Raw genomic sequence first — 17,033 nt, forward strand, 5'->3', positions numbered from 1 at the left:
CCCAGGCCAGGTGTCTAGAGGCCAGGTCACCCCATAGGTGGAGACAGAGAGGCTGAAAGGTAGTTGCCAGGCAGGGCCTTCAACCACTTAGTAAATGTCAAGCAAAGTTATTCCAGCTTTCAACTTATTCCCAGATGTAGGTGTCAGCGGATACTCCATATTGGCATGGCTTACAAGGAAAACACAAATGACTAAGGGGAAAAAAAAAGGAAAAAAGTGAAAATGCTCATTCAGAAACCTGAGCTGAGGAGTTGAGGAATGGCAGATGCTGGAAGCCTATGACTAGGGGATATCTGTGATGTCAAGATACCAGCTGAGGGAGCATCTAGGGATTACATTGTCCTCTGGACCACTTTTTTTTTTTTTTTTGGTGGAGATGCACAAGTGAGCTCTGCCCTTGCAAACCCTCCAGCTTGGAAAGGTTAAGTGGAGCCTGGGAGGTGGTGTCTGCAGAAGCCTAGAAAGAGGAGTTGGACAGGGAGAATTTGGCTTGGTTTCCCCAGAACTGTCCAAGTTACTTTCCAGGATTTGGGCTCGGCCTCTCCTCTCCATCTTCATGCTTCCTGATAATAACATAGCATATGATTCAGGGCTGCCCCTGCCTCACTCCAGAAGAGCGAGTCTGTGGACAACGTGTGGTCCAGCTCCTTCACTACATGCCCAAGGGAACCAAGGTCCAGAACAATTCAGAGTCAGGGCAGCTAGTTTCCTTCCCACAGGGGAACCTGTTCCCCATCCTGACTTCCACTGCACTGTGTACAGAGCTCTTGCTGGCTCTGGGTTTCAGTCCTCTCTCAGTAGTTCTGTGTTCTTCAGTAAGCTATGGAACCTCTCTGTGTATTGGTCTGTAAAGTGAGGATGATGAACACAGTATTGGTTCCTAGGGCTACTGTGTGTGTTCCATAATAAGGCAGGTAGCAAGTGTTCAGTGAAGGTTAAATTCCCAACCTTGTTAACAAGGTCATCCATATTGCCCACAATGGTTGGTTCAGGCTCAAGGAGGTTTCCTGATTTGATGTCCTATTGTGTCCCCCTTATTATTCACCTCTTGGGATTTTGTATTTTCATGACCACCACGGTTCGTATTCTTCAAGCTTGGAGAGGTACCCGGGGCCTGAGGCTCTAGGTCAGATTACAGGACTGCTTTGCTTAATTAAGGCTAGCCAGTGCAGTCGGTGCTACCTGTTATAGAGAGGGCCAAGTCGAGGGGAGCATGGATCCGCTCTGGCCTGAGGACTGTACTCCGACCTGGGGAGGCGGGGGTGGGTGGGTGGCAGATTTCTAGGGCGGAGCCCCCTTCGGTAATGGGGACGTGGGGAGGTCAAACGCCTGGAGGGGGCAGTAGCACACGCAAGGTGAAGACCATATTCTCTTGGGGTTGGCAAAGGGCGGCTCAGTCTGGTGGGGAAGGAGGGGGCTTTCAGCCAAGCCCAAAGGGCTGGACACCTCAGTACCAAGGGGCGTTCGAACGCCGTTGGCATCTTTGGCCGCCCCTTCGGGCTCAGTCAGGGCCCCCTAGACACCCGCGCAGAGCAGAGGAGTGTAGGCTGCAGGTGCCTGTAGGACGCCTCAGTGGCGCGCTCGCAAACCAGACGTTCCCAGCCAAACCTCCAAGAAGCAGTCCCAAATCACCGTGCAGGTGCTACAGGAAGCGCTCGGAGAAGCGGCGGCGGCCACTGCGTGTGCCAGTACGCCGTCCTCGTTCCCTCAGCCGCTATACCCCGGCCCTAAGGTCCCGGGCGGTCGCGGGCAGCCCGCGCGGCGGAGGGCCGGGGGCGTGTGTGTGCGTGTGCTGGGAAGGCGGCCCTCCCCGCGGCCGCCGCAGCGCCAGTGCCTCCCCTCCCCCGGCGCGCACGGCCCGTCCCTGTCCCCGGAGGCGGCCCGAGCCGCCGCGGAGCAGCCTCGCCTTCGCCTCCCGCGTTTCCTACCGCCCGCCCTCCCCCGGCCGGGCTCCGGAGGCTGCCGCCGAGCGGCTCCCGGCGGGAGAGCGGCTCAGAGCGTGCACGGGGGCGGGCGGAGGCGGCCCGGTTCGGGGCAGCCGCGCTGGAGAGAGGCGCGCGCGAAGACGCCGGCCCCCCTCTCCGCGTTCGCTCGCTCGTTCCCCGCCTCCCGCACTCCGCTCGTTCCCACCCCTTCCCGGCGTGATTGATCCGTCACGGGCCCCGCCGCTGCCGCCGCCGCGGCCGTTCTGAGCCGAGCCGGAGCCCGAGCCGGAGCCGGGGCCGGGGCCGGCGCCATTGCGCGGGCGCCGCGGGGAGAGCTTGGCGCGGGGCGGCGGGCCGGGCCAGGCCATGCGGGCCGAGTGAGCCGGCGCCCGCAGCCCGCGGCGCGGCATGGCTTCCCCGCCGAGCTCCGGGCAGCCCGGGCCGCCGCCGCCGCCGCCACCGCCGCCCGCGCGCCTGCTGCTGCTCCTGCTGCTGCCGCTGCTGCTGCCGCTGGCGCCCGGGGCCTGGGGCTGGGCGCGGGGTGTCCCCCGGCCGCCGCCCAGCAGCCCTCCGCTCTCCATCATGGGCCTCATGCCGCTCACCAAGGAGGTGGCCAAGGGCAGCATCGGGCGCGGCGTGCTCCCCGCCGTGGAACTGGCTATCGAGCAGATCCGCAACGAGTCGCTCCTGCGCCCCTACTTCCTCGACCTGCGGCTCTACGACACCGAGGTGAGTGTCGGCCGCCCGTTCCGTCGGGGCTGTGGGGGCGATGGGGGAGGGCGTGTTGGACAGAAGCAAGCTTTGGCCCATGGGCAGATCCCTGATTGAGCCTGCCGAGGGCCCCGCGCGGGCTGGGGCTCAGTGCTTACCCTCTGGGTCCCGCCGGGCTTGGTTGGCACAGCCGGTACCAAGATTTGCTGAACATCTTCCTCCTCTGGGATTCTATGTGTGTGTATTCTTGTGGGGTGTGGGATAGAAGACTAGGGTCTCCTTTGCCCAGAGAAGGAGTGGAGAAGGTGGTAACTGAACCTCCCCAAAAGCCTGCAGTGGTCGCCCCTGCCCAGGTCCCCGCTGGTGGGGCTGTGGAGTGCTAGGTGGGAAGAACAGGCGCATTGACTCTAAACTGGGCCATCCGGGGCTAGAGAGGCCACGGGCCTGCTCTCGGATCCAGGAAAGCCGAGCTGTGCTTTGAGGTCCGGAGGACTCGGGGACCCGAGGGGCTGGAGGGCGCAGCAGGGCTGGACGAGCTCGGAGCCAGTACTACTCAGGCCGGCGTGGGGCCGCCGGCTCTGCAGCGCTGCTGCCTGCATGTACCCGGCGCTGCCTATGGCCCGAGCGGTTTTCTGAGGAGACCCCCTCGGGCTGGTTGATCAGAGAGTGCCCTGATCAGGTCTCGCCCCGGGCGCGCGAGGGTGTGCAGCCGCGCCGCTGCTGGTGGCCGGGCGGCTGCAGGCGCAGTTTCCCCGGGCGCAGACTTGAAGCACGGACTTGGAGCGCAGCACCCGGTTTGCCCTCCCTGCCCCCTTCTCTGAGGGGAGCCGAAGAGCCGAGAGCTTTCCATCCCAAGCCCCCTCCTCACACCCTCAGCTTGCATTCCGGCTGCAGCAACAGTGCACACCTTCACCGCCCGCCCGGGGGCTGGGGTGCGCCTAGGGGGCTCAGAGGAGGGATCGCGGGCCGCGCGAGGTCGGGTTTGCGAGTTTTTCGGGACTGAGGGAGCCCTTACGCTCCGGCCGCAGCATCTGAGACGCGGCCTGAAGGGGGCAGTGATTTCCTGTGCAGTACGCTCGGTTGGCGCCTCTTCCACCGCGCCAAAGCCCGGCCGAGGCGCTGGGCTTGATTGACCCGGCTTCCTGGGGCTCCTTGGGCGCTTCTGCTCGAGCCCTGGTGCAAACCCCTTTCTGAGAGCAGGGTCGCGCTGCCGCGTTGATCGTGCAGCCTAGGCTACACTTCCTTCTCTGTGTGCGCCCCCCCTTTTTTTGGTCCCCGGAGAAAGAACAGAAATCTGGATTGCATCTTATTCCCCACCTCTTCCCTTCACTGATGAACCAGCCTGCTCTGCGCTGTAAATAAAAGGTGAAGAAACGGGTGGCAGTTGGTGGTGGTACACGCAGGCTGCTGCAAGCAGAGAAGCTTCCTCTGCCCCAGGAGGATGTAAGCTGGGTAGCTGTGCAGAGCCAACCCGTGTGGAATCATTTCTGAATGACATTCCTGTCTTCTCCAGAACATTTCAAGTTCTCTGGGGTAGTTGCCTGGCACACATAAACGGGAGGGCAATGCAATTATACCGAACCATGTCTTCTGGATACTGTTTCTCTGTTGCTCCATCTATATCTATCTATCTATCTATCTATCTATCTATCTATCTATCTATCTATCTATCTATTTTTGTTTTGGAAAGGACACGGAGAGCCGGTTCTTTGGAGACAAAACCATTTATGGACAGGGCAGCCCTGCTTGCATCATCACCAAATATTGTCAGCTGCATAATGTTTTCGCCATCAATTTATTCCCTTCAGAAAGCTTCCCTGAAAGAGATTTCATATTAGCTTGTTAGTAGCAGCAAAGGGAAGGGTGCTCAGTTTCAGGGTGTGGGTTGATGCTTTTATATTTTATTTTTCAAGTGTGTCTTGATGACTTTCTGAGTGAGAGGGGGCCTAAAGTCAAGAGGATGAGGCAGTCAGAAGGCACTTCAGCTCAGGGGAAGGAGGGCAGAGGGTATAATCTCAGCCTCACGCAAGCAGGGAAGCATATCTCGCCATTTGAAGGGGCACCGAGCATGGGCTTTGGGGTGGCTTTAACCTGGCTTCTGGTCAGAAACCTAGTATCTTCCCTGTGGGTGACCTTGAGCAAGGTATTGATCTCTCTAAGCCTAGATTTCCACTTCTGAAAGACTGGGACTGTTATATGTACTCCCCAGGATGGTATTGTGATGCTTAAGGGAGATAGCAGGCTGGAATGGAAAATGCCTTGAGCTGGCAGGTGCAGCGGCCAGTGCTCTGTCTGGCATGCTGTAAGCACTAAATAAACGTTTCCTGCCTTCCTTCCTTCATTTTCCTCTGGTGTGAATTCACAAGTAGGACATTGTGACTTCAGATGTGATAAAATGGTCACAACTAAAATATTGACTGCTTATTTGTTTTGCTCACTTCTGAAATCTCATGAAGGCTCAGTGAAGTTACCACCAGAAAAAAAAAGAATCTTGGCTTACAATCAAACAAATATGTATCTCTTGCCATGAAGTGTCACGGTTGGGAGAACACCTGGGTGATACAATACTTAATTTTTTCAAGTGGTCCATCTTTAGAGTACAGGTACTTTCTCTCTAAGCCGAAGTAAAGGGTCAGTCTGGGTAATTGCAGCAAAATCCACAGTGATCTAAAGGGTGTTTGGGGCTTGTGTTAGAGTGTGTGGACCCTGTTTTATTCAGATAGGATGTCTTTATGGATTGTGTATACCCCCTTGTCACTTGCTGGGTGTGTCACTTGTTGTCTGTAGACTTGAATGCAGGATGGATGTGGTGAACACATTTTGGCTGGCTTTGCTAACATTTGCTGTCAGTCAATGGCCAGAGACAGTGGGCAGCCAGGGTGGACCTCTGTCCACACAGTCTTCAAAGAGATGGAGATTTAGCAAAACATGTGTTGATCTGATCATTGGGACTAGCCTGTCTCAAAAAAGGAGCCTCCCGCACACACTTATTCAGTTGCCCCTCTCCTGTAATTAGAATAGCAATAAAGCATTCAAAGCCCCACTCAGTGCCATGTGTTTGTAAAAATGAAACATCCCAGCAGAGCATCTGCTAGGCAGGACCTCTCTTCTCTGGTGTACCTCAAATCACATCAGCAAATACTTCTTTATGTATTCCAAGGAAGATTTGAGTATATAAAAACACAAGCAAGACAATTGAAAAAACAGATAAAAGGAAGCATCAGAAACCACATAGAAGCATGCAAGTTACCGAACCCAGAACCTGGGCTAAGATGGTTACTGCATTTTTGTAAATTAAATTTTAGCTCTGAGCCTCCTGGCAGTCAAGGTTAAAAGGTAAACATGGTAGATTACATTACTTACGTGTTTGTTTAAAAGACTCTGAGGGACAGTGTCTTTTTTTTCCATAAAAGTTTTGCAGGTTCAGAAATGTTCTTCATGTGATTGTTTCTCATTCTTTGGTAGCCACATTAATAAAAGTAAATAATAACCAAGGGATGAGTTAAAAAATAATGTCAGCTTTTCTGATTTGATTAAAGTAATTTTCATTTTGGAAAAATAGAAAATTGTAGAGAAGCATTGAAAAAAATTGTCTATAATCCACCTACACAAAGGTAATTGCATCTAATAATTAGTATTATTCCCTTCCAGTTGCTGGTGTTTACTATTTTGTGTGCTTGAAATCTCTATGCACCCTTTTATATTTTGTTTCACTCAGTTAATGTTATAGCATGGTTATTTCCCCATGTCCTTAAATCTTCTTTGCAAAGATGAATTTTAGTGGCTATTTACTATTCTATCCTATGGGTGCCCCATAAGTATTAAATCATTCCCCTACTGTTGGATTTATATGTTTTCCCCTTGTTACTATTTTAAATTATTCTGTAATAAACTTGGGAAAAGTTCAGGGAGCCGAAGGAGCACATTCCAGGTGTGCACCTCTCAGAAGGTCTACCCTGTTGCAGGGATCCAGCTTGGAAAACCCAGAGAAAACCTAGTGATCGGTGAGCACATCCTTTTCTTGAGTGGTTTTGCCAAATATCTGTTCTCTCATTCATTGTGCTTTAGAGAGGACCTAAACAACTGTTGGATGGAGGCCGAGCTTTTCAGGAGGTCTGAGTACAGCTTAGTAGCCATTGGGCACCTACTGCAGTTGCTGGTACTACAGAAAGGCGTAAACCCAGCACTGGGCTCAGGAGAGGAGCTGGTGCACAGGGCAGAACAGAGCAAGCACATGCTTGTCATTTTCAGTGCAAGGTAGAAAGTAATCTGTCTTGATGGTTGCACATTTCTGTGACTATACTAAAAACCATAGGACTGTAGACTTTAAAAGAATGAATGTTATGGTACGTGAATTGTATCTCAATATAGCCGTTCTTAGAAATAAAGAGATAGAAAATGAGCTCTTTTAGAATCAGGCTCACATCTTTGTGGTTATACCCCATTGCCTTGCATGGTACCTCACCCTTAGTAGTTGTATTGCTTAGGAACCTTGTTACAGGTGACAGAAACCTAATTTTAACTGGTTCATGTGGCTGAAAAATCCTGGAGTGGGCTGTATTCAGGTATGGCTGAATCCAGTCCCTCTCTGTCGCTTGGCTCTGATTTCCTCTGTGTTTGGCTTCACCCTCAGTCAGGCTCTCCCCATTTGGCTGTACAGATGGCCCCTAGCAGCTGCAAGTTTACACACTCCCAGTTTAGAAACTCCAGTAAGAAGACTGTTTCTTTCCTGACGTTTTCAGCAAAAATTCCAAGCTCAGCTCTCATTGGCTTGAGTTGGGTCATGTGTCTATCCCTGAACCAATAACATGATGCTGACGGGCCTGGGATATCCGCCAGCCTTTCATGGAGGAGGAAGGAGGTGAGGCCAGCCCCACCCAACCACATGAATACAGAGTGGGGAAGAGGTGATTCCTTGAAGTTCATCAGAGGCTGTTAAAGGCGGGTGGATGCCAGGTGGGTCTGATCACGGATATCCACTTGGGGAATGCTAAATTCAAGAAAGAAGCAATAGATGCCAGGGACGTTAAGAGAAAGGGAAGCTCACATCTAGGTCTCCTGGAGGAGAAGAACTCAAGATGAATCTGGAAGGGTGAATATAATGTTGACACAGAGAGGTGTGGGCTCAGGGAGATGGAGGTTGGATCCTAGGAAGGATCCCCAGGATCAAAGGATAAAGGCCACAAAGTGTGAAGTGTGTCTGGGGAGCACTGACTTGTTATGTTTTCACCTGAGTGCAGGGTTTGTAGAGGGAAAGGCAGCCTGGTGGTGGGCATGAAAGGCCTTGAATGCCGTGTCAAGAAGTTTTGACTCTATTCTGGAGTGGTGAGGAGCTGTGGGAGGTTTTCAAACATGGATGTGACGAGATTAAGGCCGATAAGAACGTAGAGGCTGAATGGTAGACAGGAGAGGGTGGAGATAGAAAAGTCAGGAAGCTATCGTAACAGTTGAAGGGGGAGATACTGGGGCCTGAGCAGAGATGGAGAGCCAGTGTGAGGGGATGGAGGCACTCTGAGGCCTGACTGGGTGGGAGGGGCAGCAGAGGGGGAGCAATGACATGAGCGGGGGTATCTGGCAGGCAAGATAGTAACTGAAGTCAGTTACACTGCAGGGGAACGAGGAGAGAGAGTCCCTGCGGGGATGCGGCTGGGCACAAAACCAGACCCTTCAGCTCCCCTAGCTCCAAGCACCTGTTAGATGAGCTTCTTAGCATGTCAGGGGGCCTGGGTTTGTATCCCCATTGGGTACCACGTACCTGCCTGGTGACCTTAGGCAAGCCACTTTGCCTCTGTTTCTTCATCTGTAAAATGGGGCTAATATACTAACTGCCTGATAGGGTGTGGGGAACAAATGAGACCATCCGGGTAAAGTAATTCAGTGCTTGGTACACTGTGAATGCTCAGTAAATATTCACTGCTGTTTTGTCACTATTCTCGTTATTCCTGTACCGTGAGGTGATGATTATGTTGACCTCACAGATCTGTAGTAGGGATAAACATGATGGATGTGGAACCTCAAAACATGATGTAAATGTAAAGCCGTGTTATCTGTAATCTTGCTTTCTAATGCCGCATTGCTGAGAGCGGTGTCGGAGAGAGACCATGCGAGCACGAGATCTTTATTCATGTGTATCTCCCAGCACATCTTACATTTTGCTGTGTGTCATAGCCATCTTTGTCTGTTTCTCCCCCACTGGACTGTAGCTCTGTGAGGGCAGGACTGGTCCTATTCCCCAGTGGTTTTACATACAGTGGGCATCAGTGATGCCCAGTGGGCATGTTTGCTGAACTGAACTATAAGTGAATAAATTAGAATCTGCCTTCTGAATTAACTTCCCATAGGATGAATGGTTTCTCTGGATCACTTCCCCAGGGTCTTTGCTCCACCTCTCCATCACCATAGAACTTAGGGGACCCCATATATCAGGATCAAGCTGAGCTGCCTTCTGCATGTTCCCACCAGCAACAACCCCTGAACTTCCCTGGTATGAGGGAAATACCCTTGGCCATGCCGTGCCTGCCCCTGACCAATTCCTCAGACCTAGCCAGGCATCCAGTAGAAGGTGGGTGGAATAACACACCAGGGCCTGTTTAGAACTAGGTATTGGGCTAAGCGTGTTAGCTTGCTACCTTTATCTTTAAAGAGCTCTTGTTCATGTGTTTGGCCTCCCCTCTTGTGGGAAGGTGAGGGGAAGAGATGTGAGATTTCAACAGGGAAATGAACAAGCTGGAAGTGTAAGATAGGGGTGAAAATAGAGGTGCTAAATAAATATGTAGAGAGGATATATAGCTTTTGTTAGTCAGGGTGGACTAGGCTATGCTGCGTTAGCAAACAAATCCTGAAATCTCTGTTGCTTGACACAGTCAAATTTATATATTGTTCACCCAAATCCAGTGAGGGTCAGAGCCTCCTGGGAGGCTTTTCTCCAAGTGAGAACACAGGGCCCCAGGCTGCTCTTGTGCTGTCACTCTTCCATCTTTTGGCTTCAAGAAGATGGCGAGTAGGAAGGAATCCACAGGGAAGGCACACTGGGTTTTGACCATCTTTACTTGGAAGTGACATGTATTATTTCTATTCATATTTCATTGACCAGAAGTAGTCATTGACCAACTTAACCTGAAAGGAGGCTGGGATGTGTAAAGGAGCGTGTGGATGTCTTGGACACTTGTCATTTGGGGTCCTTCAAGAAGTACATGCCAAGATGGATTTAACAAGTGCCAGAGTTTTGGGGGGAAATACCAGTGAAAGATAAAAGAGGAGGTAGGGAAACCCTCAGACCACAATGCTGTTCTGACACCTGTGAAAGGAGAGGGGAAGGAAGGAGAGTTGGGAGGAGGAGTCTCAGAAAGTCTTGGCCAGCCCATTGGGGTGCTCCAGAGCAAAGATTGCCCATTAGAACAGTCACATATTAGAGACCAAAAGAGCCAGGCTCTAGAATCCCTGTGCAACTTAGTCACTGGCTGCAGGCTCCCTGGGAAAAATGTGTCCTTGGCTTAATTAAACACTATGACAGATGTTGAAGCTACAGCTGAAGGCTTAGCTGATGGTACTTGTCCTGTAGGTTCTCTTTTTAGAGGAGACGTGAGTGGCCCACCTAGATGGCTGCCACAGCTCCACCTATTTCTGCCTCAGTGTCCTAATTCTACACGCGCTAATGGAGAAATTTTTCTGCCAGGCCCTTTTCTAGGCTCTGGGAGTTGGATGTGACATGGACCCTGCCCTTGAGGATCTCATGGCCTAACCGCTGGTCACCTAACCGTGGTAGGTAGGAGTCAGGGGAGGATGCTGGGGAAGGCATACCCCTTCTGGAGGCACCTGTTTGGTCATTCCCCATGTTGTTTGGGAATTAAATGTAAGTGGCTTCTTATTGCTGACTTTTTTTGTTACTTATTTTGGTTCTAGGAAGGTGAGAAAATTAAATGGCATAAGTTGCCCAGTGAGTATCTGCATTCATCTCCTCCTTTATTTTATTCTTATTCTCTCTGCTTATATAATGATGTGCAGTGAGGCTGGTGAGATGTCTTCCTCTCTGTACCTTTCTAGGAACCAGCAGGTGTGCCAGGCTGAAACGTTGGAAGTGTGAGCTTCAGATGGGGTCAGCGGTCTGGGTTCTGGTGCTAGGTTAGTTGCTAAGACCTCGGCAGTCTAGGTGCTGGTGCTAGGTTAGTTGCTAAGTCTTTGCTCCTCTGTGAATTGCAGCACCGATTGAGGATCTCTGCTCCGTTGTAAGCACTGCAAGGGCAGACATGGGGTGTGTCTGGGTCCGTTGTGCACACCTCTGCCCCTCCAGGCAGTATCTCAGGGCCAGGCACAGAGCAGGAGCTCAGTAAACATTTATTGAACAAACAAATAGATCTAAAAGACTGAAACTCAGCTCTCTGATTCTAAGAGGCTAGATGGGTGTAGTTGTAACAAATTGAAGAAGTGCTTTGTATGCCAAGCCATGTGGGGTGAGCTTTCTGCTTGCTCTTTATTCGTACTTCGGTGCTTTGGGGGGCCCAGTAGTTGTGGAGTGCAGAGGGAAAAGGGTACTTGTTGGATGTTCCAACAGAAGATTTTGTGCAAAGCTGATGTCAGTCTCTTCTCCCCTGACAAACATACACAGCATCCTCCAAGATCCTCCAACATCAAAACCTGGGAAAGAAATACTTTCCAGTATCTGACAAGCATTATGGTTTTAGAAGATTAGTTTATTGGAGCAGTATTCGAACTGGTAGTTGGTGGGTGTAGGAATCGGGTTCTGATACCCCACTCCCACCTCCAGGGACTGTGAGAGCCACAGAGACTGGACTGGGCTCTCGTCCTAGTAGACACTGTAGGAATGAAGCCAAGTCATCAGCATTGGTGAGCCAGGTGATCTAGTGGCAGATCTGAGTATAGTGAATAAAGAGGTGTCCTGGGATCCCCTGAACAACAAGACATATTCCAGGTGCCCTGCTCCTGGGCTGGAAGCTACTGCTCTTCATCCTTCCGTGCTCAGGACTGATTCAGGAACTGGGTAACCTCAGTCTGGAGTGACTATTTCTCTGACCTGGTTTTGGTCTGGAGCCCAAATCAGATAACCAAGTTTATTAGAATCACGTGCAAAATAAGGGTAAATTGGTTATGAGCTGATGTTTGAAGGTCTGGGAATTCTTGCTTGAGTAAAGGGCATGAACATTGTGACACCTTTGGGGGCTGATTGGGGTGTTCTTCTTTTGCCAACTTTCTACTTTTTCAGTCTTTTTTGAACAGTCTACATTGCTGGAAGGATGAAGTGTCATTGTCATGTAGAAAATTCATGGTTGATCCAAAGTACTGAGTAAATGAATTCATCTGTCTTCATCAGTGCCCATGTCCCACAGCTGCTGGCTGAAGCAGACCGCCCCCCCCCTTCTCCTGCCATTTGGCAAGGACATCCTCGGTCACCGTTCAGATAAAATGTAGCCAAAGAAGGACTGTGGAGTGGTGCATTATTGCCGCTCTCCTGGCATAGGGTCAGGAGGTGGCAGAGAGAAAATGATATTTTCACACGCTGCCCATGATCCACTTGACTTTGTTCAGAGGGAACTGATTTTGAAAGCAACAGCCATCCTTATAATAATCACTATATTGTCCAAATCGCTTTGGTTCTGGAACTGCCCATTTACTGAAGCTTTTCTGAGAATGCCCAGAATTGTTTCAGGGATTTAACTGGCAGACAGGGACCTGGAAGCCCACTCCAGGGCGTATGATCAGAGCCGATGCAAATGCTCCCACCCAGCCTGGCTCAGAGCGCCTTGCCTTTGATAGAAGAAGAATTGGCTAGCCTGTCACTCCATAGAGTGTCCTCTCAGGGCCAGACTGACCCTTCTGACCTCCTTGCTGGACTCTGAATTCTAGAAACGTTGGGAAGCCTTTGGAGGGCTTCTAATCTTGTCATTTAAAAAAGGAAAAGGTAAAGGAAACATTATTTGCAAGTGTGTAGGTGAAAGAAAAGAGACTACAACAACAGTAACTCACCTTTATCCTGCGCTTAGCACCTATCAGTCCTATGTCAAGTACTTATTTAATTCTCACGCCAATTTGATGCGGTAGTTGCTATTATTGTCTGCATTTTACATATGAGGCTTAGAGAGGTTAAGTGACTTATTTAACATCACAACCGACCAAGTGGTGCCCTGGGATTTCAATCGGATGGTCTGACTTTGATCTCTGCTGCTTAAATACTAATGTGAAACAGCATCTTCATATGGGAGTTATCTTCCTCCCATGAAAGCAAGTGGCACGTTTTGTCAGTAGCTGCCGCTTCTCTTTTTTTGGATGAATTTCATCCAGCTGCTTGCCTCTCCCTCTAATTCAGCCTCATCCTCACCCATTTCCCTGTCCGCCCACTCAGACACACAGCGGCGCTGAACTCTCTACTCACTTTAAGTGTGTCTGTCTACACACCTAGCTCACATGGATCCGCTCTCTGCTTCCCTTGCTTCGGCAGAACTTGTCACCTCCTGTAGTGTTTACTCGGGGTGTCAGTGTTTGTCTGTGTGTGTGTGTCTCCTGTTAGACTTAGATCATGTCGAGAGCAGCAGTAGTGCTTCCTTTACACATGTAGCTCATACTTGCTAAGCACCTACTTGGTGCCAGGCCCAGGGCTGGTTATAGGGCATGTGGAGGTGAGTCTGAAACAGCAGTGCTTTCAAAGAGAGGCCACCGGGGATCGTCACTATGCAGCATAAGGAGCGTGATGGTGCAGCCTGGGGCAGGTGCAGGGGCTATCACCCAGATGCAGAGGACCTTTAGGACCACTGACCCAGCATGCTGGTCAGGTGGCCTCCCTGTTTGATACCCTGACTCATCATTGTTCTGGGAATGGGAACAAGACTTCTCCTTGTGCCCTTGAAGGCCCTGTAGTCTGCCCTGTTCACTCCCAGCTTCATTGCTGAGCACTCTCCCCTTTCCCTCTGGTCCTAGACATGTGTTCCTTTCAAGTTTCTCTGGTGATTGTGCTCAGAGAGTGTGCAAAGGACCTTTGCACAAGCTGTTTCCACCATCTGGAATGGCTTTTGCCATCTTTCTTCATCTTTTAGATACCAGCTCAAGTGTGCTTTCTCCATCCTCCCTGATTGGGAAAAATCCCCTATTACAATTTCTCTAAGAACCATGAACCTTTGTAGTGCTTATCACAGTTGCAATTTTAAATTGTTGGATTATTTGATTAATGTTGGTCTTCCCCTATTCTGCCAGGGCACTGTGAACTTAGTCTGTTTTGGCTTACAATAGTGCCTCGCACAGTTTCTAGCACATGGTAGGTGCTCAATAAATATTTGCAGAATGAATGGATGAGTGCTGAAGGATTGTTTATAATGGCTTCTATGTGTTTTCTGATGCCCGGGCAGTGTGGGGAAGACACCTGGACACTGTGGAAAGACCATCACATATGGAATCAGAAACCTGTGTGTGTGCTGTTGCTGCTCACTCCTTGAGCCTCAGTGTCCTCATCTGTGAAATGGGGATGATCCTTTCTCAGAGGCCTTTTTTTTTTTTTTTTGCGGTACGCGGGCCTCTCACTGTTGTGGCCTCTCCCATTGCGGAGCACAGGCTCCGGATGCGCAGGCTCAGCGGCCATGGCTCACGGGCCCAGCCACTCCACGGCATGTGGGATCCTCCCAAACCGGGGCACGAACCCGTGTCCCGTGCATCGGCAGGCGGACTCTCAACCACTGCGCCACCAGGGAAGCCCCTCAGAGGCTTATTTTGAAGGCTGACATAGAACATGCATGTAAAACATTAAGTACAGGGGGCCATGTTGAGTAGGCACCCACTAAATTTTATCGTTGTTGTTTTATTATAATGCATATGAAAACATAAAATGCTGTGTAGTCACATAAAAACTGGTTCTTATTTCAGTGGGGGATTGTGTGTTTGAGGCCAGCCAAGAAGTATGAGATCTGTGTCTGAGCTTCACTGAATGGGATTCTAAGTGAAGTGGTTGTTTCTAAATCCCTGTCCATTTCCAGAAGGATCTGTGCACTGAGAGCTCAGTGGTGAATCTCCTCTGGGCCTGGGGCTGGGCTGTTGACCCCAGTGGAGTCCTTATAGTTGAGTGTTGTCACTGCTGGCTGTTGTCCACCGCCAAGCCTGGCTGTGAGCTGGGCCAGCCCATGGGGACAGACACGTCATCTGTTTTGCACCTGCCATGTCCCCGAGCCCAGGACACAGTCTGCAGGCCCTTGGCGATATCTGTGAGTGGATGAGTGCCTCCGTGTCCGAGCACCTAGCATGGCCCCTGGCACATTGTAAGTGCTTAGCAAATGCTTTTTGCATGAGTGTCGCTAAACACAATGTACAATGTAACCATTTTGGATAAGATCACAACTGAGCCTCTAAATGGAGCAGAGGGAGAAGACACGATCAGACATCAGAGGAATGGATGGCTCCACCTGCACACTGGATTTGAAGGCAAGAGAGAAACGTTCTGGTGTTACCGTGTCAGGAGAACATGTTTCCCTTTAGGCTCCAGAGACAAATCTTTTAGCTTAAGGGCCAGGTTGTTCAGTGGAAAGGGCTCTGTGCTTTTGCCATGGGTGACCTGTCTCTGGTACTCATTAGGGGATGACCTTGAAGTAGTTGTTTAACTTGTGTACACCTTAGTTTTATTGTCTATAAAATGGGAATAATAATAATGCCTGCCCTGCTTGTCCATGGAGTTATTGTGGAGATCGTTGAGGAGGGAAGGAGGGAGAGAGAAAGAGAAAGAGAAATAGATTAATGTGAAACGGCTTTAAAAAGTCGTAAAGAGTTGCAGATATCAGATGTGTCTGAAACTAAACAGAAAGAGTAATTAATTCTGGGTTGTCCTCTCAGGGCCTTTGGATATCTCCAATAACAACTTTATCAAAGACACAGAGATGCTGTTCACACAGGTGATTCATTCAACTTTCTATTAAAGAAGGTGGGCACAGTATTGGATAAGAACACTGTGGAAGCAGTTAGCCAGGGAGCTGTGGTCTTCTGACCCAGCAGGCTGTCTTACAGAAGCATCTAGAACAAGAAGTGATTAACATGTCTTCCTCACATCTGTCAGATGTCTTCAGAGTCCAGCCATTCGTCTTTGGCAGGTGTCAGATCCAAGACCATCCACAGGCAAACTATTGAACAAGGTCCAGGGCAGGAGTTTGGTGGTGTGGGAGTTAGGGCCGTCTGCTGCAAGCAGCGATTTGGGATCCAAGCCAGCAAATCATGGGGGTTGCTAGGTTTGGGGGCTGGGGCAAAGACTGGCACGTCCGATTGAAATATGAAATGCCCAGACTGGGCCAGGAGTGGGAGGCTGGGATGCCCATGTGCTGAGCTAATAGTATTTATTTTCTCCAGAAAGAGCTTTGGTTCTTGCCAAAAGATGTACAAGTATTTCGTTGAGACCTCAGAGTTCTAGGCCAGGCAGTGTGCAGATGACGAGTTTGGTTTGAGAGATTTGGGGACCCCAGTAGTCCCTCCAGCTACGACACCCTCAGAAGAGCACCGGCTAGGCTCCTGTGGATGCTGGTCTTGAGACCATCTGATTGGCCTTGTTTTGGCCACTCTAGATCCTCGGCAGGCTGTGGCCCTAATTCCAGCCTGGTGGCTCCACGGTGGACAAAATGACAGGTCCTTACTTGAGACCCTACTATGCGCCAGGCACTATGCTGGGTGCACTCAACACGTGCATCGGAGAAGGCAAGGCGCAGTAGAGAGAGCTTGGACTTCCGAGCCCGAGAGGCCCAGGTCCGGCTCTCGGCCCTGCTGGGTGACCTTGGGGAGGTCGCTTCGCTTGGGGCCTCCCTTCCCTGATGTATAACGTGGAAGTTTGATGGCAGATGACCAGCATTGTTTTGAGGACTAAATAAGATAAAAGCATTTGGATCTGGTGCCCAGTGGGTGTTTAGCAGATGCCACAGAGCACAGTACCCACTGGGGATATGACACACTTCTGTTCTGGGGTGAGGTGGGGGCGGAAAGTTGCAGAACTGGTCTCTGAGAATTGCTGTGAGTTCTGGCTTCTGAGGCTGAGGACTTCTGCTGGGTTTTAGTTTGAGTCACCTGGATGGCTCTTTCACTGCACACGTATAAAAAGCCAGGTGCTTCTAGTTTGGGGAGCCAGGGAGGTGGGTGTAACTGGAAGAAGGTCCTGCTCTGGTCTGGCTCTGTATTCAGATGATTCTAGAAGCCCCTCCCTTACTGTTAGGAAGCTTCAAGGTTGCTGGGGTCAGTGGCCCCACTGTCTGAAGAACAGTGGCCCCTGGGAGGGAGAGGAGTGAGACCCTGATCCCTCCCTCTGGGGTTTGAAATTGTTAGGACATGTCTGAGGGGTGACATAGCTTAGAGCAGGGTCTGCTGGAGGAAAGGGCAAAAAGAGCTCCGAGGGGAGCTTTGCTTGGAGTGGGGGCCCAGGGCATGGGGTGT

The 17,033-nt window shown here is 50.7% G+C and overlaps 1 protein-coding gene across 2 annotated transcripts in view; it reads left to right on the forward strand.

Moving 5' to 3' along the window:
- The first annotated feature begins 2,333 nt into the window (after window positions 1–2,333).
- GABBR2 (gamma-aminobutyric acid type B receptor subunit 2) overlaps window positions 2,334–17,033 on the forward strand; it is a 365,637-nt gene continuing 350,937 nt past the window's right edge. For both annotated transcript variants that reach the window (XM_067743842.1, XM_067743844.1), the window contains exon 1: window positions 2,334–2,654. In XM_067743842.1, the coding sequence (XP_067599943.1) occupies window positions 2,334–2,654 (321 nt within the window). The remainder of the gene's footprint in view (window positions 2,655–17,033) is intronic.

This window comes from Pseudorca crassidens, chromosome 7 (genome assembly GCF_039906515.1).
Source record: "Pseudorca crassidens isolate mPseCra1 chromosome 7, mPseCra1.hap1, whole genome shotgun sequence".
Lineage (NCBI taxonomy): Eukaryota > Metazoa > Chordata > Mammalia > Artiodactyla > Delphinidae > Pseudorca > Pseudorca crassidens.